Consider the following 26,416-nt stretch of genomic DNA (forward strand, 5'->3'; position numbering starts at 1 on the left):
TTTTTTTCATTTCTATTTAAACTTTGCAAAATTATGCACTAGCATTTTTCTTTCACTAGTTTTTTTGTGAACATTCGTTATACGATGTTTATATTTATTATACATATTCGTGATTTAATTTTTTTATAAATAATTTTTTATTATATATAATATAATAATATTATTGATATATTAATTTTTAATAACTAATTAAACTTATTTATTTATTGTCATAATACCAAATTATATTATCGTATTTTATTATTAATAAAATTTATTTGTATTTTAAATTTTTTTATTTATTTAGTTTATTAGTCCTAAATATATTAGACTGTATATATATTTTTAAACTATCCTCTTTAGTTCTATTATTTATATAGTTTATGATTTATTTGGATCTATTATTTATATATATTTATATAGTAATTTAGGGTTAAACATTTTTTTATACTATTATTAGCAACACACGTACTATGTTATTTTTATAAATAGCATTAATAATATATTATTCATAGCAAATTAACTATAATAAAACTCTAACAACTTTATATATTTTCATATTTAAAAAAAAAACACTAACATAATTTATTAAAGGATCAATACCAATTAATTTTTAATTTAAAAAAAAAAAAAAAAAAAAACACTAACATTAACACTAACAACTGCTAAATGGTATTGGCAGTGAAAATTTTCAAACTTAAATAATTGAAAGAGTTTAGCAATTCCAAATAAGAACAGAATTGAAATCCACTGTTTTGGATACCAACAATAATGGCAGTCTCATATCTTAATGATTTTAGTAGCTATCAAAAAGCACCCGAATTTATTCAACCAATTGCCTACAATTCCAATTCTTCGTAAGCTTTACCCACCCAAGGTCATCATTTTTCCATCATAAACAATCACTGAGATGTTGAGCATTATTCTTCAATCATGCACTTGTATGAAGCCCTAAAAGCCAAAAATATCAGGGCACTTGTTCACTATCATATACATTAAGTAAAGCATCTTTACTATCTTTACCTTGAACCACTTTATACATATTGGCTTTTACCATGGTCCGTCGTCGGGGTAATCAAACGGCGTCTCCTGCACAGTTTTGGAATCGAGCAAATCAGGGTGCACAAACCCATACTTCCTCAGCACCTGATTATCAGCGAAATTCAAGGCTCTCACCATTCCCTTCCAGCAACTGTCTCCTTCGTACATCTTATTGTGGTCTCCATTGCAGGGCTGGCACCCTGTGAAATGAGTGATAAATGGTCTCCTCCAGCTCCCTTTCCCGTTCCCTGCTTCTTTCAAGTGAACGTCCCTAAACGCACCGTATTGCTCGCTCACTTTCTCCGCATGTCTCCTCCTCAATTTCTTGTCCTCTCTCTCTATCCCTGTGTACCTCTCGGTAATGTTATCATATGTCGGCACTATCTCTAACCAATACCCTTCGAAGTAATACCCCCCTTCTAGATAAATCTTCTTCATTAAACTCTTATCTTCGTACAGCAGATAAATCAGAGCCGATTGATCGTCCGATTCTGGGAACAACTTGTCTTTGAATAAGGAACTTTGAATCTGGCCCCATCTCTCGTACTCTGGGCTCATGGGACCCATCTTGGCCCACTTATCTATGAAGTCCATGGACCACTGACAGTTTCTGATCAGGAAAACACCGGCGTTTAGCGCAGTCCAGCTCTTCTCCTCGTATATCAACTTCGGCCAGCCGTGGACAACTAGGTTGTGGTTCTTGTAATCGTAACGGCGTAATGGAAGTTTGTATTCCATGTCGGTGAACATCGCGTCTGAGTCCACCCACCAGATCCACTCCGCCTCTGGGTGAGCAAGCATCGCCGCCCTCACCATCGGCAGTTTCGCCCAGAAAGTGTGCATTTTGGGGTGGAGCAGCACGTTGTTGTAGAAGATATCGTAGCCGTGGATTCTGCAGTAGTCCACTTTATTCTTAAAGAATCTCAAGAGAAAATGGTCGCCAATTGGGTTCTTACACGGAGTCGACTGCGATCCAGTGACCATCACCACTCGATCACGAGCGCCGGGTGCGAAAGACGGGTGATGCCTCAGCCACTGATTTCTCTTCTGATCCCAATCTTTGACAGGCTGCTCGATGGAATATCTGAGCTCCGGATGGTCGTAGAAGGTTGTATCAGGAGGGTCATAGAGGAGGTTAACCGCCGGGTCTTCCTTTACGCAAGTTTTTGAATTGGAACCAACCTTGAGGTTGGAATCAGTGACCTTGGGTTCCGAAGTACCGGATATGTCAGGACCGGCATAAGACCAAAGAGACCATACGAGTAAAAAAGCAAACAAAGCACCACCAAGATAGAGAAAGACATCACTGAAACAGGAAGAAGCTTTATTATTTCTAAAAGTGGATTTGGCCATTGTAGAGTAGTGAGAATTGGAGAGCTCAGCAGCGAGCATTTTAAGGAAGAGGATACAGGTAAGAGAGATATTTATATAAATTCGTTAATTTCAGTGATTTTATTGACTAAATTTAACCATGGAGATTGGAGTGTCGACTGGGCAAGAAAAATGTAGTTCAGTCGCAAGAAATTTGGTGTTTTATTACAGAGCTCGCTCTGACAGGAGAGTGTTGTGGTGGTGTTTAATTTCTAGAACGACGAGAGTGAGGCCATGAGTAAATATTCTTTTTAGATGTCGTTTTAGGAGATTGACACGTTGACTGTTCATTTGAGAGAGTGTACCGACACAGACCCTTTTCAATAAAAACTCGGTTATTTACGTTAATTATGTGGGATTTACTTGAAATTAACTTAAACTCCATGAGACTCTGTGAGTAGTCAATTTTTAATCATAGGACGAAAGCCAACTGTAGACGCTGTAATGGCTCAGAACAACGTTGGGCCCATCTCACGTGATGGTCTGACATTTCTCTGGGAAAGTCCATGATACTTCTTTTCATTTGACATTTACTATCGAAGCTTTCATAGCTCAGTTGGTTAGAGCACCCGTTTAGTAAGCGGGAGGTCTTGAGTTCAACTCTCAATGAAAGCAAATGTATATTTTTAATCTTGTTCACAGATTTCTGGGTACCATTTTGACCCTTTTAGAAGTTGAAAAGCTTCATCGATGAACCATTCTCATGATTCATGGGTTTTTCCTTTTCATTTTTCATAGGCTAGTCAAATTTACAACTGAGAATGTAGCACAACCAAACAAAAAGTTATCACCATAGACATGAAAAGACAATCTGAAAATGAATACAGCCCTTTTCCATGCTATGGAATCATACTGTGTTGCTCCAAATTTATCAGTGCAATCGTACTCATACAAAGAATTGAGGAAATGGCATACTGCTTTCCCACAGCGTTCTTACATCTAGATTCTAGATTTGCTTGACCTATTTATTTATACAGTGCAATTGCCTAGGATTTCATTCACTAAATTATTTTAAGATTCAGAGTATATTCTCTCTAGCAGCCTTCCAGGTCTCTCCACTTGAGGTAAACCAGCCCCGCATGATAATGAGTGTAAGCCCCAGCCACTACAAATATATGGAAAAGTTGGTGGCTGTGCCCTGCAATGTCAAATTTTCCAGGCATCCATCGTTCTGGAATCCTTGTAGCATAAACCAACGCTCCAATTCCATACAGAACACCCATCAAAACTTCATAGCCTGTTGTATGGAGTGCCTCAGGCTGGTTCCAGAACAAGATAAGCTTGTGCAGGATTGGTGCTATTCCAGACAAGCCCATGCCAGAGAAGAGAGCTGCTCGTATGGTGCGAAACTCTGGCGTTTGAAACATTGGCAGGAGAGAAACCAAGATTGTGGCAATTCCCAATATGGTTATGAATCCCAAATAGAGGTTGCAGAAGAAAGGGTTACACATGAAGGAGTAATAAACAGGAGGGTAAAAGGAGGTACATATAAGGGCTGCAATTCCAGCATAGTCAAGTCTAAGCATAATGTATGACAAGCGTTCAGAATGGCAGGAGAGAAGGTGGCATGTGCTGCTAGCTAGCAAGCAAAACATGGCCCCGCCGAGGAAAGCAAAAAATGGCCATCGTGTGATTGGCCTCACCATCAGGGGGGCTATCATGTTTGCCACATCCTCCTTCACGCTAAGCTGCATTTAATAAGAGAACAGATCATTAGCTGCAAAAAATTTAAAGATGAAAGAAATTAGCCAACTGTTAACTACAAAATCAGAAAATAGACCATCACGGCTAGGGGAGAGCAGTTTTCGGTTTAAACCAAAAAACTGAATTGAACCGATTCAATTCGGTTCAATCGGTTCGGTTTTAAAATTTAATTGGTTCGATTCGGTTTATAATTTTGATAATTTCGGTTAAATGGTTCGGTTTGGTTATTTTCATAAAAAATAAAATAAAATAAAATAAAAACGAACCGAAATTATTAATATATATAGGAAATCAAAGAAAATCAAACCAAACCAAATCGAACCGAATCGACCTGAACCGAAATCAAAGAAAACCGAACCTAACCTTAAGATTTTTTAGTTTTGATTTCTAATTTTTTTTTTTGTTTTTATGTTTTATTATTTAGATTTAATGTTAAAAATATGAAATTTTATAAATTTCTGTTTGATCGGTTTAAAACTGAACCGAACCGATATTTATCGGTTCGATTCGGTTCGATTTTCTCTTATTAATTGATTTGGTTTGGTTTTTAAAATTTTTATTTTTGATTTTCGATTTTATCGGTTCGATTCAGTTCGAAACCGAACCGACCGTTTGCACACCCCTAATCACGGCATCACCCCACCAAGGCACCACTCTCACACAGAAGTAATCAACTCAAATTTTTGTAGTTACAGAATCATTAGAAATATTTTTCTCGCAGAATGTTCAAGAAGGGTAAAAATTTTCTGTACTGACACATCACAGCCATACATACATGAATCATGAACTATAGGATGCAGCAAATTAACATCAGCAAATAGCAGCCACAATAGATAATAACCATCTCACACCTTTATATTCAAACAAGTTTTCTTTCGCATTCTCGTCCTTTGAATCTACCTCATTAGAAAAAATCTATTATAAATACCAGATAACCATATCAAATTTAAAACCTTTCATTTTGAATCCCTATATATTCAAATGCAATTTCAGTGCTTTTCTCAACATTCAAATCTGCCATCTATTTTCAACTAGTATCAAATCAAATTATATGCATAACCAAATAACCCAAATATAAGCTCTCTAATTCTGACCATTAATTAACTCATGCATCTTAGCATCCCCATAATATCTGCATTCCAATAAATTTAGGTGCAAATGACTTGAATGCCCACCATCTTCCTTGAAAATGAAGATCTGACTTGAATGCACATTTATTTTCAACATGTCATTTTTCTCATTACTACATGTTTTATTCAACCCCCCACCAGAAAGACACAGACACGTGCATGCAACATAAGAATTGTTTTGAAAACTAATTAATCTTAATGGATAATGAATTTAGGATAAAGAGATAAACAGTAAGAAAAGGGTCAAGGGAAACAGGTAACAAACAAGAATATAAACAATAATTCAGTAGAAAATACACATTAGCATTAGAAAATACAACCCTACAAAAGTTGAGCTAAAATATCTGTGGCATAGACAAATTTGGAAGTCATCCACAAGATAGCACCACCAACCACTTTGAACTTTTAAAATAATGAGTGAAATGACATACTAACAAAAATAAGGAATAGAAATTTCATAATCATATGGTAAGATACAAAATTACCAACAGCTCAAAAGCATTAAAGAAAAAGAGCATTACCAGAACACAGACATCTGTGTGGTTGCCACTGAAGAATCTCTCAGGCAAGCAATTGTATAGAAGTTCCATAATGTGCCATCCTGAGAGAGATGGGAGCAAATCCATTGAGGGCAATGTAGTCTTTATTTCCTCCCTAAGTTTGTGAATATTAGGCATGGTGGGTAAAGAAGGAAGGCATTCATGCAATTTGTGCAAATCAGCTTTCAACACATCTGGAAGTTGTAGAGAGTGAAGATCAACAACCTTTGGAACCTTCATGGCAGTGTATATGGTCAGGGAAAGGAAAAGGAAGAACCCAATCAAATGCCTGCAACGAACAACATTTTGCCATTAAAGATAGGTCATATGGGAGCAGAATGTTTATTTTTTGAAACAAGAATAAGGAAAAAAATTTCAAAAAATTGCATTACCAAATTGTAACCACTTTATACCTATGCATGGAATTGATAGCCAAAATAAGGCAAATTTTCTAAAGAAATAACAGCTTGGAGGGGCTATGTAACATATTCTTACATGATTAGTCAGCAAAGACCCATACAAAAAGGTTAAGAAGGGAGAGCAAACAAATAAGCCATTAAATCTGCCAAAAAAGCTAGGGAAGGAGGGGAGGGGGGAAGGGGGGATGCTAGGTTCAGTGATTGGGAGCAGCAATAAACTGCTCAAGCCCTGATAATTAAACAAGAGTATTTGGTTATAAAATGTAATCAATAGCTACTAATTTCAGAAGTTCTTTTTAAAGCTTTTTCTTACAAGCTAATAGCTGCATAGAATTTTTAAATAGTTAAACTAAATTGTTCCAGCCGATATTTACTAATTACAAGCTTACCATAAATATATTAAATTATCAAATTATTTATAACTGATGGAAACAATATATTATTATCAAAACATTAGGTATAATATAACACTTGATTTAACAATCCCATTTACTTTTTCATATAAAAATAACAATGAAGATCTATAGACAACTAATTTTGATTTCATTAATCAATACACACAAATGGTCAAATTTACTATGTGTAAGTTCAATAGTTTTTGCATGGTCCCATAACTTTTAATGGTTGGATGTACAACCCTGGCAATACAGATCAGAGCATGCAAAATTTCAAGTAAATCAAATAAATAAATATTGTCACAATGCATCTTAAAAATGTTAAATATAATTATAATTCAAAACCAAATTGTTGTATCATAGAAAAAATAATTTTCACATTTGATTGACTAGAAACTTGACATAAATGATCTACATGTGTAAAATACTAAATCCAACCATCAGTTTGTAAATCAGACAACAAGCAATGGAGCCATCATATAAAAACACTGTTTAAATCAAATTGTGTTGCATAAAATAAAAATTAAAAAAAAAAAAAAAAAAACTTACGTCCAAACATTTAAAGTCTCATTGTGGATGCTGAAGATGCTTAGCAGAACCTGCTTCATAGGCCATTCAGATCGATAATGGCCCACGATGTATTCATTGTCCCTTAAATAACCAGGCAAAGAATGATATTCTACTAGCTGGTACTTCACTTTCTTCCACAATCTCTTCCCTTTCCCTTCCACTGAAGAGCTCACTTGGTGCTTCTCCATTGTTTCAGATATAACCTTTGAGACCTCACTGCTTTGCTTTCCAATATCCATTATCTAAAAAAATATCAACACAAGTAACAAAGCAATTAGCAACAAGCAGAATATAAGTCTCTTCAATAGCTTCAAAAAAAAAAGGCCAAAGAAATGAAAACCCAAATTGTAGAATCATCCAAGGAATTCTAGAATTCAATTAGAAAATTAAAAAAAAAAAAAAAAAGGTTCTGCACTTGACATGATACTGCCTTTTTTAACCTTGACATTTCCAATTGTTCTTGAATTTTCTTGTCCTTTCTTTTTTCCCCCAATTTTAGCCAACCAACAACTTCAATAAATGTTAGCACTTAGCTGTAATTTTCCACGTATTCTAATCTCATGATTTGTAATAATGGGTCGACAAGAAAGAAAAAGAAGGAAAGGCAAGGGATAGACATCCAGAAGAGAAGAACAGAGAAACAATACCTGAAATTGAAGAAGCACCCACTGAGAGAGAAAACCCAGATGGGGGTTCTTCGGAGAGAGATTTATATATAATATTCTGAGGCGGGTATAAACAGAGCTGATGTCAAACGCGACAAAAGGGCACCAAGTGAAACCAAGGCGATTAAATTATATAAGAAACCAAGAAATGGGAAAAAAAGAAAGGAGCATAAATCTAACCGCCAGACGATAAGAGATTCAATGTTTGAAATTCTTGTAGATTGCAAGAAAAAGAAGACAGAAACACACGAGAAAAATTTGGACCTCAACGTGAGACATGAGACATCATCTTCTCGTTTTAAAGAAAGAGATAGAGATGCTTTGGGCTTTGAGGAGATGCGGAGAGAGAGAGGAGCAGGAGCAAGAGATGCTCTGACGATGCGGAGATGCCGAAGATGGATTCGGCGAGCACTAAACTCTAATGGTTGCGGATTTGGCACGACTTTCATGAAGACAAAGTCCTTTATGTATGATATTATGGGCGATATTTTATGTTGTAGTTAGGCATATTTTTCCCTTGTATTATATTTTTATTTTTATATATAAATATACAAATCTAAAAATGTACTATTTAGTTTATTTTCAGTTTAGAAACTATTTAATATTTATTATTATTTTTTTTATTAATCAAATTAATTAAAATAGAAAATAATGATAGATAGAGATTGAATATTTGATAAATTTAAAAAAATTATATAATTATATTTTTTAAATTATAAATATTAAATAATTAAATTGAAAAAAAATTATTTTAAAATAATGAAAAAATATTAAATAATTTATATATTAAATATTTTTTTCAAAATGAAATTTAAGTAATTGATTACGTTAAAATGCATTGATTACATAATAATATTTTTTAAATAAATAACTATGATAATAATTTATTAAAAATTTATGTATTTTTATATTACATATATTATTCTTTCATTTATTAAAAAAAAAAAATCTCTAGTCTAACAATAAAGTGAAACCACTTCAAGAATTTACTTTAAAATTCAAAATCTCATCAATATATCTCATTTTCACAGTTAAAAAAAATCCATGATTATTAATACAAAGAAAAGTTTGTATTTAAGCATAACAAAGGAGTGATCTTAGTAACATTCTTCATTTCTTAGGATTTTTATGATTTTGTTTCTTAAGATTTTAATGCAAAATATGCATGAGATTCAATCCACAAATTAGTAATTTTATTATAAATAAATATAATTTTTATTTTATTTATATCAATGAAATGTAATTTAGGATGGAAAAAGTTAATTTTATGTATGAATGATTGACCCTTTTTTGAGAATTAAACAAGGTAAATAAAGAGAAAAGAAAAGAAAAAGAAGCAAGTTGAATTTACTTTATATTGTTGGGATAAATTATTAGAATATAATAAGAATATAATTTATCATTTTAAAGAAAAAAGGAAAAATAATTATTATATATATATATATTCTTTATATCTACTATATAATAGGATATTTAAGTATTTAAATACCCATTTCTTTCTGTTTTCACCAATTTTAGGAAAAGATTTTGAGTTAAATATAATTTCTTCTTTTTTCCTCTCATTTCTCTTTCTCTCCTCTATTGATGTCCAAATAAGAAAATTAAAAATATATATATAAATTTATTTTCTTTTCTCTTCTTTCCATTTCCTTTAATCCAAACAAAAGGTAAGGGTGTCAATTTTTTTAAATATTCCATATATGTATTATATTAATTACTCCTATAATTTCACTAAAATAATTTATTTTATTTCATGAAAACCTTTAAAATATTATTATATTTAATAATTTTTTATTTGATTTTAAAGAATATTATACCTATATAATTGGTATTTATATTAATAACTTATTGTTTGATCATTGACATGTAATATATGAAAAAATGATTGTACCCTTTAGTTTGTTTGCTTGTGATTATTTATTATAATTGCAAGTGTTGAAATAATATTTTCTGCAATAAAAATTATGAAGACTCAATTTTGGAGTCAAATTAGAGATCAGTTCAATAACTATTTAATTGCATACATTAAACATATCTTTGATAACATTGATAATGAAGTGATAAAAACAAATGCTTTCACAAAATCAAAATTCATCAAGAAAAATTGTAAATTTAAGATTATATGGAGAATTTATTATCTTATGAAATTATTTTCTTTTTCTATTAAATTTTCCTTATATGTTAAAAATGTACATGTATTATTATTTTTGCTCTTATTAAATAGTTTTTTATTGTATATAATATTTTCTTTCTCTATAAATAAAATAAAATAATTTTTTAATCTCACTAACTCAATTTTTTGGCTCAGTCTCTGATAAAGGCTTAATGTGTTTTTTTTATATATATAATTAATTCTGATTGAAATTCGAATTTAAAATCTCCTAATTCTTAAGATTACTCAATATTAATTTAATTCTCAATGATTAAAAGAGTAATAACTAGTTTGGCTAGCCAATCTAAAGTCATATTGCCCATGTTTAATGCACATGCCTATTAAAAACATCATGAGATATAGCAATCATATAATGAGTCAAAAATGAAAATGAAACACAAAGACAAAAAGGAAAACAAGCATCGTTGCCTCTAAATAATAGGCTACAATTATTTCAAAACGCTTAATCATGCCTATATTGTTAAGAAATATTAATTTTTTTAGCAGATCACATATGGGCAAGTGATTGTAATAGGCCATTGTTAAAATCACGATAATTTTAATAAAATTTTTATTCTCGTATAACCCATTTATATTCAGTTCCAAAGGAAGAAGAAAATCACGTCAAAGATGTCAAAGAAGCAGATAAGAGTTTAAGAAGTGAACTGAAAAGGGAAAAAAAATTAAGTGCCAGGGAGGACTAATTTATAGGCAATTATGCTATGAGATTAAAATCAATCAATGGGCAAATTAATTTAAGTACTTATGAAAACGCACATTTCCAACCCAAAATAATTAAGATCATGTTTCATATGGCGTAATAAATGTTATAATGTAACCATAATTATATTACATATTTGATTACCTTATTTATTAAAATAAAAAAATTAATGTAATAAAATAATAATCACATAATATAATTAATTATATTTAAAATAAGATAACGGTAATTATATATAAAAATAAATGTAATCTTCATTACTTGTTTTCAAATTTTTTTTATTTATGGTTAATATTACTACCACCATTACTTAGCCACTATTGATACTATTACTGCTATTCCTATCTTGTCACCACCACCACCACCACTACCATCCTGTTACAACTATCGATATTATTACCGCTTAACTAACACTATCACCACTAAATCATTGTCACCTCTTATACTACCCTGCTGCTATCGACACCATTATCTCACATGGCCACCGCCATCACCATTTAACTATCTATGTCACTACCACCACCACTACTTTGCTGTCATTACTTTTCAACAACAAATCACCGTAACTGTTACTATTTATTATTAACACTATAAATAAATTAAATATTAAAATAAAAATTATTATTATATTATACTACTCATATTTTTATTTTGTAATCGAGTATAGAAATATAATAATAATAATTATATTATAATTTTGATTACATTTTATAATCACGATTACATTACAATTTTAATTACACCATATCAAACATGACAGAAAGTAATAAGATTAATAATTATTTATTTTAATAAAAATAATTTTTTATTTATAAATGAGGAGAAAAAGCTCATATTTAAACTTTTATTATTAAATTAAAAGATACACTTATTATCAGATTATATAAAGGGTTAGGGTGCTATTTGAAATTTTTTGAAATATTAAAACAAATAAAGAATATACTTATTATCAAATTATGCTATGGGCGTATGCAGCCTCCAAAAAACTGGAAGTCCAGAGTAACAATTATGGGAAAGAGTTGAATTGAGATATTGGAAATAATATAATTACTTAATAAGCAATTGAAAATAATATAATTTCTTAATAAGTAAAGATGAAGATGTAACGTGGCAGTTAGCACTTAGCGGATAAAAAATCAAAAAGGAAAAAGTCTAATAGCTTGTTTAGTTTAGTCGTTGGATATAATTGATAATTGATAGTTGATAGTTGTTAGTTAATAGTTGATAGCTGGTAGCTGATGATAACTGATTTATGTTAAGTATTTGATAAAATTATATTTAGTTGTTGTTATTGATATATGAAATGATCAATAAAGATATGTATTATATAATGTATTTTATTATTAAAATAAATATAAAATTTTAATTTTAGTATATTATATTATTTATTTTATTATTAAAATAAGAAAATAATTAAATTTTTTAAAAAATAATTAAATAATTTAAAAAATATTAATTATATAATTATCAAATTAATATATTATATCATTTATTATATTATTAAAATAAAAAAATAATTATTAATCTATTATGTTATATTATTTATTTTATTATTGAAATAAGAAAATAATTAAATTTTTTAAAAAATATAGATAAAATAATAAATTATTATTATTATTAATAAAGAAAAAATATATAATTAATTTTAAGTTTTTAGATATAAATAAATATTTTACATTTTATGTTATTAATAAAAAATATTTTAATATAGTTAAAATGTGTTAATTAAAATGTTAAAATTATAAATGAAAAATATAAAAGTATTAATAATATTAATTTTTCAATTAAATAAAAAAAGATAATATGGTCAAAATAAAAAATAAAATAAAATCAGCTATCAGTTGATGAGAAATAACTCTAAAAATAGAGCTGATACAAATTGCAGCTGATGGGTACCATATCAGTTACCCATTAGTTATCAGATTTTTTTTTTTTAACTTAAATAAGTGAACCAAATACTCTCTAAACAAATCCTTTAACTTTTAATAGAGTTAAATAAATTTAAAATTAAATTTTTAGTTAAATAAATTTATATATTTTTTTAATAAGATCAAATAAGGTCACATCTAATAAAATATTTTTTAATAATAAAAAATATATATTTTTAATTTTAAATATTAAAAATTTAATTATTAATTTTAATTATAAAAAAAAATAAAAAAAAAAAAAAAAAAAAAATAAAAAAAAAAAAAATTTTTCATATTTAATTTATTATTTTAAATATATTATTATGTATATTATTAGAAAATATTTTTTAATATTAAAAAAAATTTTATTATTATATAAAATATATTTAATCTATATTAAAAAAAAATTAATTTTTTATTTGAGAATTAAATTTAATTTAAATTTTATTTTTTGGATTATTTATTTCTTTTTTTCCAAAAAAAAAAAATTAAAAAATTAAAAAATAAGATCTATATATCTTTTGAATCAAGCCCCATAATAAAAATAAATTTTTTTTTTTTTTTAATAATTGATTTAGATTAAAATCAGCTATTAGCTGCACTCAACAGATGAACTAAACACCCTCTAAATAAATCATTTTACTTTTAGTAGAGTTAAATAAATTTAAAATTAAATTTTTAGTTAAATAAATTTATTTTTTTTTTAATAAGATCAAATAAGTTCACATCAAATAAAATATTTTTTAATAAAAAATATATATTTTTAATTTTAAATATTAAAAATTATTTATTAATTTTAATTATAATAAAATTTAAAAAATGAAAAAATTGAAAAACATGGTGAATAAAAATTTTTCATATTAAAATTATTATTTTAAATATATTATTATGTAATATATTAGAAAAATAATATTTTATCATTAAAAAAATATTTTATTAGATATAAACTTATTTAATCTTAATTAGAAAATACAGAAATTTATTTGACATGAAAGTTAAATTTTAATTTATTTGAAATATTGGGACTTATTTGATCTTTTATCCAAAAATTGAAGCCTACAAAAATTATCCAAGACCTAACAATATCTTTGAACAAAGCCCCATAGAGAAATAAGTGAACTATTTTTTTTTTTAATAATTGATTTAGATTAAAATCCAAATTCGAGACATAAGATGATTTTAATACAATTGAATTAAAGCTCATAATAAGATTTTTATTACTAGTTAATAATTTTTCAATAATTAAATTATATTATAGTCAAAGATCATTTTTTTTAAATGATTGATGATCAAGTTAAAATATATTTCTAAAAAAGTAAAATAATAATTTAATAAATAATTAAAATATATTTTACTTCACGAATCGTTTTGTTTAATATTGGAATAGTATTTCTTACGTAGTTGAATACTTATCTTATACTGCAAGAAATGAAGATTATATATAATCTTCATTTTCTTTAACATTTTTATGAAGGAATTGAAAAATGGAGGCAGGTTATGCATATCTGTAAACAAGGACATTGACAGCTGCATTACATGATCTACTTGTACAACTTACATTAAATTCTCATGAATGCAAGTTATTGCGAGCCCCAGAGGATAATTAATCTAGTTAGCTAATAGTTGATAAAAAAAATAATTTTTTTAATCTTCTCTTTTTCATCCAATATCTCTTCACTGGTGGATATCATAGCATGATGACAGAGGGCTGGTAATTATATGCAATATGTCATTATAGTTAACTATAATTACAATTTATTAAAGATAATTTAAAAATAAATTTGATATATTTTAATTAAAAAATCTTTAAAAATACTTAAATAGAGTTTAAATTATTTTTTCAATAATATTTAGAATAATATTTAATACTTTTCATGAATTATATATTTATTATTAGGTTGACAAACTACACGTTATTTTAGAGTGACATTGTATCAATATTTTTTAAAAAAATTGAAGAAATTAGAAAGAAAAATGAGATTATTTTCGTTGCCTTAAAAAATAAGAAAAAGGAAAAGATTATGTATAGAGAATATAAGAAAATTGTTTTTCAATAAAAATATAAAAATAATGCATAGAGAATTAAATAAAAATATTTAAATAATTTAAAATTAGAAATCAAAATCCACTTGGCCTTTTTCTGTTATTGTATAATCCAGGCTGCGCGTGAAAAACAATTTGGAGTTGGATGGTCCGCAACGTCACGTGTTCTATATTTTCTATGGTTCTAATGTCATGATCGGGGATTAATTATTAAGATAATTTTATTTAAAAAATTATTTATAAATATAATGTAATTTTGAAATTATTTATTAAAATAATATTTATTTAAAAAATATTATTTAAAAAATAATTTTAAATAACGTCATATCAATACTTAAGGAAATATTACATTATATTAAAAAATATAAAAATTATTTAAGAAAATTTCATTTGAAATAGCGTTTGTAAAATTATTAAAAAAATATCATTTTCAAATAGCTTTTGTTGAAATATTTAGGTAAGTTTATTTAGAATTTTGAAAATCGATGAAGATCAAAGAATTTATTTACTATCTATTATATTATTTACTTTATAATTTAATTTAATTTTTTTATTATTTGAGAAAAAATTTTAATTAGAATTTATTGTGTTATATTTATTAATTTAATAATTATTTATCATATTAAATAAACATAAAAATATTTTTTATGTTGTTATTCCTTAAAATGGAAATTAAAAAATAAAAGGAATAAATCCAAATAAATTTGTTTTATGTAAATTTTAGTTATGTTAAATTATATTTTAATAATAAAAATACTAATTATGTTAAAAGAAATACCATGCAGTATTTTTGAAAGAAATCCACCACATAAAAATTATATATAAAAAATATTAGGTATATGTAAAATACATATATTAAAGTCCAAATTTTAACCTAACTAAAATTTACATAAAATGAATTTATTTAGAATTATTCCTTTATTTTTAATTTTCATTATAAGGAATAAAAAAATATTTTCAAGCTTATTTAACACGATATATAATTATTAAATTAATAAATATAAAGTTATAATAAAAATATTTTCTTAAATAATTAAAAAAATATTTTATATTAGCAATAAAATAAAAATTATTATTTTTATTTATATTATTAACATTTTTATCAAATACTAAAGAGATTATTACCTATAGTAAGTTTATTACAAAAATTAAATTGAATTGTAAAGTAGACAACACAATGAGTAGACAATAAATTCTTTGAATTTCACTCATTTCAAAAGCTATTTTCTTAGTTTTTTTTATATTATTTAATGTGATGTGATACCGCTTCAGAAAATACCATTTCAAATAGCATTATCGTTTTTTAAAGTAATTTATGCATTCTCTGATATAATATTACACTGCTTTAGAAAATATCATTTGAAATGATATTTTTTTAACATGATATGACACCGCTTTAGAAAGAGAAGAGGTATAGCATGAGTGCATTATACGTATGATAAGGGGCTCCCAGCTTATCTTAGGTGATATAATTTAAAAATAATTATTTAAGTGACATTTTATTAAGAAAATATTATTTTAGTAAATAGTTTCATAATTACATTATGTTTGTAAATAATTTTTAAATTATATTATTTTAAAAATTAATCCCATTATCGGACTAGAATGGGTGGGTGAGTAAAAAAAAACAGAGTAATTTTTACATATGATAAAATATATTCGCTCAATCAATTAATAATTTTATGTTAATTAAAATTGCTTTAAATTTTATATGATATGTAATTTTTTATTAATTGAATAGTATTACACCTCATTATAAATAATTTTTTTTTAAATAAATACAAATAGAATACAAAGAAATTGATATAATTAAGCTAGTATTTATTCAATGCATAAAGTCACATCACTCAATCCGTAGGCGTTAGGTTTCAGTTTTCACTCAGTCTAATAAAAGCTTGCAAGAAGCAAATATTTTGGTCATGACCAAATTAAGCTGTAAGCAAATAGGTAATTACCATTAATTGTGAACACCATTTAATCCAAAGAAAATCTAGGCAAACGAGCCAAAGAGAAAGTTCATTTTTCACATCAATCCTTGTGAACTGATAATGCACTAGACCTTTGCACGATTGACTTTAATCAATCTGACAATAACAAAAGTGGCTTTTTGGTAGCTTTTTTGTGAGATTGATGGCCCCCCTTGCTAGCATTTCCAATCCTTCTTTATTTATTTCTGTCTTCTATGCATGTATGCAAAAGCATTTGTTTAAGTCAAACAATTCTGGAATCCCATTTCGAATTAGTCATTGGACGTATCTGACTACACTTGTAGGAAATTATTTTCAGAGAAAACAGCACAACATGGAAATCCCTTGCAATGGCCACAAATACACTCACGCACACGCACACACGCATAAAACCCTATATTACAAATTTTTGAGGAAAGAATTGGCCAATGTAAAAGCAAACTTTACCTTCTGATAGATATTGCAGCTAACAATTTCTAGCACTTGTTTGGAGGCGAGCTGTGGCTTGACTTAAATCTCTTGTTACAGAACTTCCTTGCATGGCATCTTGCAGGGATTGTTCCATTAAGCATTCCAATGTGTGACAATTTAGACATGTTCTTCTTAATAAGGTTGTAGCATCTTTTCACCAGATCCTGCACCCAATTTTTATTATTAAAAGGGCAGTCTTGTTATTTCTTATAGACTTTGCAAGAGCAATTCATTTTAGGTTCTTATTTGGAGCTAGCTCACATTGTTATTAACAAGCCCCATTGCTTCATATAGACTGAAGAACTTGGCACATTCTGAGTCAGACCTACAATAAAGAATTAAAAAGTCTATTCAAGTTTCCTTTTTTGCCATGAGAAGACAAAAGTAGTGCTTTATGATGCTTCCATTTTTCTGTCCTTTATCTCCACAATAAAATAGCAAAGAAGTGACAAGCATTGGAAGATAGCTAGCTGGTTTTTTCTTATTAGAACATAACAGTAATGACAAAACATCAGTTTGCTTAGGTTTCTATTAGTACAGTTCATTGTCTTGCATACATTGTTGGATGAAGATATAAATTTAAACAGGAAGCACTTGAGAAGACTTACTTTGTTCACCCTCTTGTGAAAGCACCCCAATTTTGGGTCATCAATAGTTTGATTAGTCACCCATAGCATCACAGCTGCTGCTATTGCAGATGGGGTATAATCCAAGAAATTGATCATTGTTGAAGAAGTCACAAAAGCTTTAAATTTTCCAGTCATGAAATGTAGATAATTAAAGAGAGTTATTCTGGGAATTATTACCTCTAGCTATGCTGATAATAAGATAAGAGGAGAGTGAAAGAACAGAATTGATACTATTATTACAATTAGGACTGACACATGAAAGTTTCTTGATGAAATAATGCAGAAAATGGAAAGGTGTTATGATGTGTAATCGCCACTTGAGTCTGGCCATGACCAAGATTTCCATCTTTTGAACTGTGCTTGGCTTGAATAAAAATCTGGGTTCTAATATTTATAAGTCTAAAAGGAGCGGGACACTCGTTTCTTCTAATTTTGCTGCTACTGATAGGCATGCTACTGCTAACAGTTGCAGGGGCCATCCTTTCTCTTCCTGCATAAAGCAACATTAGAATTAAATTCTGTGTATGGACATCATAAGATACTTTAAACATTACAAGGCAATAGCAAATTAAGAAAACAGTACTGGAAGAATATGAAATGAGAGGAAACGATCCATATAGTTGACAGAGAGATATGCAGTTTCAGGTCTAAACTGGTAGTGAGCCTGCACCTGCAAGATAGATACTAGCATTAACCAAGAAAGAAACCAAAAAAATTGACATTAGAAACTATAGTTACCACCTTCAACATCCAATACACTGCATCTTCAGTACCAGTGACAATCTCTGGAAGCTCAAGAAATCGTGTGACTAAATGGGTTTCCGGCATCTGATCAATCTCAGAATAAAAAATATTATCAATGAAGCTCTTGTTAGTAGTATGCCCTAGAGCATTTCATTTAGTATGTATCATGTACATCTTTTATTAATAAAAGGCATTTTCACTTTTCCGTTTACATAATATATTTATGTATAATAGAAAAAGTACATTGATATTTTGTTAGAAATTCTATTCTTAAGTTGTTAAGAATATGAGTGACAGTATTTCTAGTACAAAGTATCATAAATAGGTTCACAATCGAGAATACTTCACAACAAGGACATGACTTATCCAGAAAGATTGTATTCATGTTTGTTCCCAAGTTATTTATATGAGATATAAATAAGATAGAATGGTGAGTCTCATGCTATATGACAAACATGATAGGCACTTATACATGATAAGTGGGACGAATCAGTGACACTTATGACAAGCACATGGAGTTTACTCTTGTCAATGTATTGTCATAAATCATATAAGTGCATATAATCTTCAGACCTGAGATCGTACAGTTATCTTGTATATAAGTGGTTTGAGATTGATCGCTTTCATACTTATCTTGTGTATGGGTATATGGGCATGTGTTGGCTCCTACTGGTTATATATGGAGGTAGGTGTTGATCAAGATGGAATCTGTTCCTCTAAGTAAATAGGGATAAAATCCTATGTTCATTTAATTGTTCTTGATGTTTCAAGTTCTGGTCAGGACAGATAGATTTAATCGAGAAAAAGAGTTTCTGATGAGAAAATCTTTTAATAAAAAGCTGGAATTAAAAGAGAACATAATATTCATAGCAAATGGGGTTTGACATAAACCATGACTCCAGCTTGAATTGAGATTTGTAACAGAGAGATTCTAGTGCATGGTAACATATGATTATAGATTCATTTAAGGTAAATCTTATTCGATTGGGTGGCCATGGCATGCTATGCTAGGTGTTAACCATAGTCTCTGAGGTGCATATAATGGTTTAGAGAAATCATTTATGGTAAGAAAGAGTTCTGATGATATTAAGAGTTGATATCATGTCTCATTGCCAATTAGTGATGAGCCTAGTAAGTCACACACATACACAAGTAATCACCAAAATTAAATATGATTTAATTGATTAATTAAAGAGTTTAATTGATTAATTAAATAGGTTTGGTTTGTAATTAGATTGCAAAATCCCTAGCATGGCTTAAAACCAAATCTAGGTTATTGGATGTATAGTATAAGTTAAATTTATATTTAAAGTGTTTAAATATGAATTTAATTAATGAGAAATTAATTAATAGAGATTAATTAATTAATTTATATTTAATATAAATTGATTAGAAGAAGAGAAATAATTATTTTGGGTTGAGAACTCAAAATTAAGACACAGGGACATTTTAGTCATTTCACAGAGTGACATGTGGCACCATGAGATGGTGACACATAACACTACATATAAACTTGCCAAATGTCTTTTAATCATGTAAGATGATTAAAATTAAGATTAAATATAGGTTTGACACTTGGCACAATGTGATTGGGTCGATTAAACCTAGAGCCAATCAGAAGGTGACATGTGGCAAGGGTTTTAAGTGGTGACCTAGCTATATAAGTATAAGGATGAAAGAACAAAATACAACCAGCTGCTGCCTCCCTTTGTGCCGCCACCCTTGAGGCTGCCATTCTCTCTTTTTCTTCGTCTCTCATCAATTCCAAAAGATTAGCAAACAATCTGTTGAATTAAAAATACTAGAAATTGTTTCTAGTATCCTGTTTACATCTTTAATCTCTTAAAAGGAAAAACTTGATTTTCTAATTAATAGAAAAAGCTTTAGAAGATCTTGGTGTGGACAAGTTAGAGGGACAACATCTGGTATCCTAAAGACGCATCCCAAAGGCGCCAAACACACTGCAGTGCATCAAGAGGTTAGTGCACTTGTTCTTGATCTAATCTAGGGTTTTAAAATTAATCTGATTAATTCTAAAATCTTAAATAGAAAATACAGATCCAAAAACATATTAAAAGAGTTTTAATATGTTGTTTATCATTGAAATCAAATAGATAAAAATAAATCTTGCATGATGCATGTGACCCTAGGTGAAAATTTTTTGAATTCAATGAATGATGCATGTGACCCTAGGTGAAAAATTTTTGAATTCAATGATATAAACTTGTGTTTTTCATGCTTCCGCTCCTTCAATTGGTATCAGAGCCACTATATTTGCTATTTAGATTATTCAATATGAGATTTGATTGTGTGATTTGATCAAAAGTTGATCATTCATTGCTGGTTGGAATGAACAAGGTGGAGGCACGGTGGAGTGCACCATGGGTGCGCATGGTTTGACTCCTCCTGTGGTGTGCACAAGGTTTGACTTTTTAATTTGCAATTGTTGTATGATCTAAAAGTTCATCCTATGTCTAATTAAATTATTTAATTAGAGTTTTAATCATACAATTAAATTTTGATTCAAACCATAATTTTAAAAATTATTTGAATGTGATTCAAATTCGAATTTTAAAAGTTGTTTGAATGTGTTTCAAATATGAATTTTTAAAGTTGTTTGAATCATATTCAAATCTGAATTTTTAAAAATTATTTGAATGTGATTCAAATCTGATTTTTAAAAATTGTTTGAATATGATTCAAATCTGAATTTTTAAATTTGTTTGAATGTGATTCAAATCTGAATTTTTAAATTTGTTTGAATCATATTCAAATCTGAATTTTTAAATTTGTTTGAATCATATTCAAATCTGGATTTTTAAGTTGAATATGAGATATTCAATTTAATTTAAGTATGTATGTTTTATTTAATTGTTAAATAGTAATATGCATGATGGATGATCATGGACTATAAAAGACCAATGTAATTGGATTTATTTCTTTTATGTTTCTTTGAGATTGTAAATTAATTAATTTATTTTAATTTATTTTGGGCATGTATTATTAAGGTTGTAATAATTTTGGGTTGTAATTTCATTTATTTAAGTTCTTGTAAATTCGTCTTGGTATGCCAAGGATTACTATGTAATTGGATTGCATGAAGATCAAGGAGGTCAAGAGCATTGGTGGGACCAGTAGGAGGAATTCAAGATCAAGTGTTGATTATGTACTCCTTCAGCTACTCTTGTAAAATGAATGAATGAAATGTACCTAGTAATGCCCTGATTCAATTCTTGGTGGCTCAGAATTGAATCCCTTAGAAAATCCATGATCATACCATATTTACTGTTTATCCATGAATGCATGAGATGTATGTGAATGTATGCAAGTATATGGTATATGCATGCTAAATGGATAATGTACAAAGTGAGACATTAATAGTAATTAGGATGATCATAAAATCTTTCAAACAAATGATTAAGTTGGAAATGCTATAATTAAAGTAATTATAACATGGGCCCTCCATTGAGGCAATTATTTTAAGAAATTTTAAATACTTGCATAAGATGCAATTAATTTAAGAGATTTTCTTAAGAATAATTGTTAAGCATGAGATGTTGTAAATATTTAAATGGTTTGGTGGCCAATATTAGATGTACCTGAGGACATTAAAATTATTTGCATAATTACTGACTCAATGGGATCAACTAAATTAATGCAAGATAAGTCAATAATGGATGTACTTGAGATTTTGAGCATTAGGGGCTAGGTAAATGTTTGAACCTCACACGAGATGTGATGGGCAAGGAGTTGCTTGCTTATAGTTTATTGTAATTCCAATAATGGATGTACCTGAGGATGATCAATAGAATTATAAAAATTGAATCACCCACTAGAAATCCATCCAACTAGGATTTCCATTTTCTACTTTGGAAGTATAGGATTCGCCAAGTTAATGGGAGGACCACTTTGATTAAAAGACCATAATCATTTTGGTTAATTACATGATACATTTACTAATTAATCTGGTTGTTTTCTGCAGTTAATTTTCTGATAATAATGAGCACAGAAGAACCACCACCATCCAATATTCTTGCAAGCATACTTGATCGCAATAGGTTGACAGGACCTAATTTATCTGATTGGCTAAGAAATTTGAAACTTGTCCTAAACCTTGAATATATTGGATATGTTCTAGACTCAAATGTTCCTAGTCCCTTGCCTCCAGAGGCCACTCAAGAGGAACATGAAACTTTGGACAAGTGGAAGGAGCATGATATGAGAGCTAAGTGTTACATGCTTGCTTCCATGAGTAATAAGTTATAGAAGCAGCATGAGAACATGCAGAGTGCGAGTGAGATCCTCCTTCACCTATAAGAGTTGTATGATGAGCACAGCAGGAATGCTAGGTATGAGATATCTAGGCAGCTGTTCCGCATGAGGATGTCTGAGGGACAGAATGTTGGGGATTATGTCCACAAGATGATTCGGCTAATTGAGCAGATGGAACATCTTAACTTTAACATGGATTTCCAACTGCAGACGGATTTAATCCTTCAGTCCCTTCCTGAGTCTATTGGAAATTTTGTAACAAATTTTCATATGACTAAACAGGAATGCACCTTGGCTAGTTTACTCAACATGCTAGTTATTGCTCAAAAGAATATGTCGGGCAATAAAAGAAAAGAGGTAGCTTCGATTGTATCTTCTTCTGCTGGAAAGTCCAACAAAAAAAAGGGCAATAAGAAAAAGAAACCTCAAATTCCTGGTCCTTCCAAGAAAATAGCTACACAGAAAGGGAAGACTAAAGCTGATGGAGGCAAAGGAAAGTGTTTCCACTGCCAGAAGGATGGGCACTGGAAAAGGAACTGCCTAGAGTATCTTGCTTCTCTGAAGGACAAGAAGGATAGACCTTCGGAAGGTATGTCCATATCTTGTTATTTAGATTCTGATGATACTCATAGTTCATCTACAGCTTGGGTTTTAGATACTGGTGCCAGGTCTCACATTTCTTATGATATGCAGGAACTAGCTAATAGTAGCAGCTTGCGTTCTCGAGATGTTAGAGTCCGGATTGGCAATGGCTCAACTGTTGAAGCTTTAGCCATAGGATTTAAATCTTTTTACATGTTTGGACATATTTTGTGTTTGGATAATATTTTATTTGTACTTGATGCTTTTAAGAACATCATTTCTATATCTAGTTTGACTAGAAATGGCTATGAATTTCAGTTTACAGATGATGTTTACAATATTTATTTTGAAAATAAATATGTTGGTTCGGGTTATATGAATGATGGTCTTTATTATTTGGATAATAATGACAAACACAAAATAAATGCAAGTAATCTAAATGAATGCAATGCCATGGTGAAAATCAATTCAAGTTCAAAATATATTTGGCACTTAAGGTTATGCCATGTTGCAGAAGATAGGATTGCAAAACTGGAGAAAATGGGGATTCTATCCTCATTGGGCTCTGAGCTTACTCCAACTTGTGAATCTTGCCTTCAGGGAAAAATGACTAGATCACCCTTTATTGGACAAGGGCTAAGGGCTGAAAATATTTTGGAACTAATACATAGTGATGTATGTGGTCCATTTAAGGAAATGGCTAGAGGCAGTTTTCATTACTTTATTACCTTTACTGATGATAAATTAAGGTTTGGGTATTTGTATTTGATGAAATACAAACATGAATCCTTTGAAAAGTTCAAAGAATTTAAATCTGAATTAGAAAATCAAACAGGAAAGAGTATTAAAGCTCTTCGATCAGATCGTAGAGGTGAATATTTGAGTACTGAATTTGATGAATACTTGAGAGAGCACAACATTGTTTCCCAGCTGACTCCTCCAGGAACACCACAGCTGAATGGTGTATCTGAAAGGAGAAATCGTACCCTATTAGATATGGTACGTAGTATGATGAGCTATACTGATATGTCAATCTCCTTTTGGGGATTTGCATTAGAATCAGCTTTGTATATTCTGAATAGGATTCCATCAAAATCAGTTTCTTCCATACCTTATGAGATATGGCATGGAAGAAAACTAAGTCTTAAGCATGTTAAGATTTGGGGTTGTCCAGCTTATATTAAAAAGCTGAACACTGATAAATTGGAAATCAGATCAGAAAAGGGTTGATTTGTTGGATATCCAAAAGATAGTTTTGGATATTATTTTTATTTGCCTACTTCACAAAAGGTTGTGATAAGTAGAGATGCCACATTTCTTGAACAACAGTTTGTTCAAGAAGGAGGCAAAGGAAGGCAAATAGAGTTAGAATTGGAGAATTCTGACCAACCAATAGATCAGATGGATATAGATCCATCTAGTCAACCTACACCCATTGATAAAACATCTACAGCTGTTCCTCGTAGAATAATCAGGGTATCTCACCCACCAGTGAGATATAGTTTCCTTCATAAAGAAGAATAAGAGTTGTCTACTCATGAAGAAGTAGATCATGGAGATGATCCACTTACCTATGAAGAAGCTATATCAGATATAGACTCTTCAAAATAGATTGATGCTATGAAATCCGAGATTGATTCCATGTATAAGAATCAAGTTTGAGATCTTGTTGACCCACCTGAAGGTATTGTACCTATAGGGAACAAATGGGTTTTTAAGAAGAAAATTGATTCTGATAGAAAGGTAGAGACCTATAAGGCAAGGCTAGTAGCGAAAGGATTTTACCAAAGGCAAGGAATCGACTATGAGGAGACTTTCTCACCTGTTGCCATGCTTAAATCAATTAGGATTCTATTAGTAATAACTGCATACTATGATTATGAGATTTGGCAGATGGATGTCAAAACAGCTTTTCTCAATGGATACATTGAAGAAAACATTTTCATGGAACAACCTAGGAGTTTTGAATCCCAAGATGGTTCCAAGGTATGCAAGTTAAAACGATCCATTTATGGGTTAAACAAGCTTCGAGGAGTTAGAATATCTGTTTTGATGAAGCCATTAAATCATTTGGTTTTATCAAAAATGAGGATAAGCCATGTGTATATAAGAAGGTTAGTGACAGTGCTATCACTTTCCTTGTCTTATATGTGGATGACATACTATTGATGGGTAATGACACAGGTATGTTGACAACTGTAAAGGTATGGTTGTCAAATACATTCTCCATGAAAGACTTAGGGGAGGCAACCTATATTCTTGGGATTCGCATCTATAGAGATAGAGCGAAAAGAATAATTGGTTTATCCCAAAGTCTATACTTGGAAAATGTGTTAAAGAGGTTTAACATGCTTGATTCCAAGAGAGGATTGTTGCCAGTGAGACATGGTATCCACCTTTCTAAAGAGATGTCTCCAAAGACACCTGAAGAAAGAGATAAAATGGTCAGGATTCCATATGCTTTGGCTATTGAAAGTTTAATGTATGTAATATTGTGTACTAGGCCGGATATCGCATATGCTATTAGTTTGACTAGCAGGTGTCAATCCAATCCAGGTTTGGAACACTGGATAGCTATCAAGAATATCTTTAAGTACTTGAGAAGAACTAAGGATTTATTCTTGATCTATGGAGGTGGAGACTTGCAATTGGATGGTTATACTGATTCTGATTTCCAATCAGATATTGATGATAGAAAGTCTACCTCTGGGTATGTGTTCATTTGTAATGGAGGTGCAATCAGTTGGAAGAGTTTCAAACAGAGCACGACTGTAGATTCCACTATCAAGGCTGAGTATAATGCTGCATCAGATGTTGCAAAGGAAGTTGTTTGGATAAAGAAGTTCGTGACAGAACTTGCAATAGTTCCTTCCATTGAGTCAGCAGTTCCACTTCACTGTGACAACAATGGAGCAGTCATACAGGCTAAGGAACCCCGGTCTCACTAGAAATCTAAATACATAGAAAGACGCTACCACATTATCAGAGAAATAGTTGGACGAGGCGATGTAGCCATGCAGAAAATAGCATCAGCTAAAAATCCAGCTGATCCATTCACTAAGCTTATGTCACAGACTCAGCTAGACCAACATCTTGAGAAGGTGGGTCTAAGATA

General features: G+C 29.7%; 2 protein-coding genes and 1 non-coding gene across 4 annotated transcripts; 1 reads left to right on the plus strand and 2 right to left on the minus strand.

Moving 5' to 3' along the window:
• Nucleotides 1-842: 842 nt before the first annotated feature.
• On the minus strand, nt 843-2,627 carry LOC131183805 (putative glycosyltransferase 7). Its single transcript, XM_058154429.1, has 2 exons — nt 1,003-2,627; nt 843-930 (listed from the first exon to the last, which is right to left on the minus strand). Exon 1 carries the CDS (start codon nt 2,410-2,412, stop codon nt 1,030-1,032), a length of 1,383 nt encoding a protein of 460 aa, XP_058010412.1. The 5' UTR covers nt 2,413-2,627; the 3' UTR covers nt 843-930; nt 1,003-1,029.
• Nucleotides 2,628-2,932: 305 nt separating this feature from the next.
• Nucleotides 2,933-3,006, plus strand: TRNAT-AGU (transfer RNA threonine (anticodon AGU)). The gene has a single exon. It is a non-coding gene; the product is annotated as a tRNA-Thr (tRNA).
• Nucleotides 3,007-3,155: 149 nt separating this feature from the next.
• Nucleotides 3,156-8,292, minus strand: LOC110650637 (heptahelical transmembrane protein 4). Of its 2 annotated transcripts, none has more exons than XM_058154431.1 (5): nt 7,994-8,292; nt 7,796-7,871; nt 7,128-7,390; nt 5,747-6,053; nt 3,156-4,079 (listed from the first exon to the last, which is right to left on the minus strand). In XM_058154431.1, exons 1-5 carry the CDS (start codon nt 8,260-8,262, stop codon nt 3,426-3,428), a joined length of 1,569 nt encoding a protein of 522 aa, XP_058010414.1. In that variant the 5' UTR covers nt 8,263-8,292; the 3' UTR covers nt 3,156-3,425. The 2 variants fall into 2 exon arrangements, with proteins under 2 accessions (XP_058010414.1, XP_058010413.1); XM_058154430.1 differs by having other exon boundaries at nt 7,796-7,892.
• Nucleotides 8,293-26,416: the final 18,124 nt, after the last annotated feature.

This window comes from Hevea brasiliensis, chromosome 10 (genome assembly GCF_030052815.1).
Source record: "Hevea brasiliensis isolate MT/VB/25A 57/8 chromosome 10, ASM3005281v1, whole genome shotgun sequence".
In the NCBI taxonomy this organism is placed as follows: Eukaryota; Viridiplantae; Streptophyta; class Magnoliopsida; order Malpighiales; family Euphorbiaceae; genus Hevea; species Hevea brasiliensis.

What these genes read in the sequence shown, in the direction of transcription:
- LOC131183805 (XM_058154429.1), bottom strand. Translation starts at nt 2,412, where the DNA reads ATGCTCGCTGCTGAGCTCTCCAATTCTCACTACTCTACAATGGCCAAA.
- LOC110650637 (XM_058154430.1), bottom strand. Translation starts at nt 8,262, where the DNA reads ATGAAAGTCGTGCCAAATCCGCAACCATTAGAGTTTAGTGCTCGCCGA. An exon ending in GAGACTTTAAATGTTTGGAC is followed by an intron (nt 6,054 to 7,127) that starts GTAAGTTTTTTT and finishes TGTTCGTTGCAG; the next exon opens with GCATTTGATTGGGTTCTTCC. An exon ending in ACACAGATGTCTGTGTTCTG is followed by an intron (nt 4,080 to 5,746) that starts GTAATGCTCTTT and finishes TATTAAATGCAG; the next exon opens with CTTAGCGTGAAGGAGGATGT.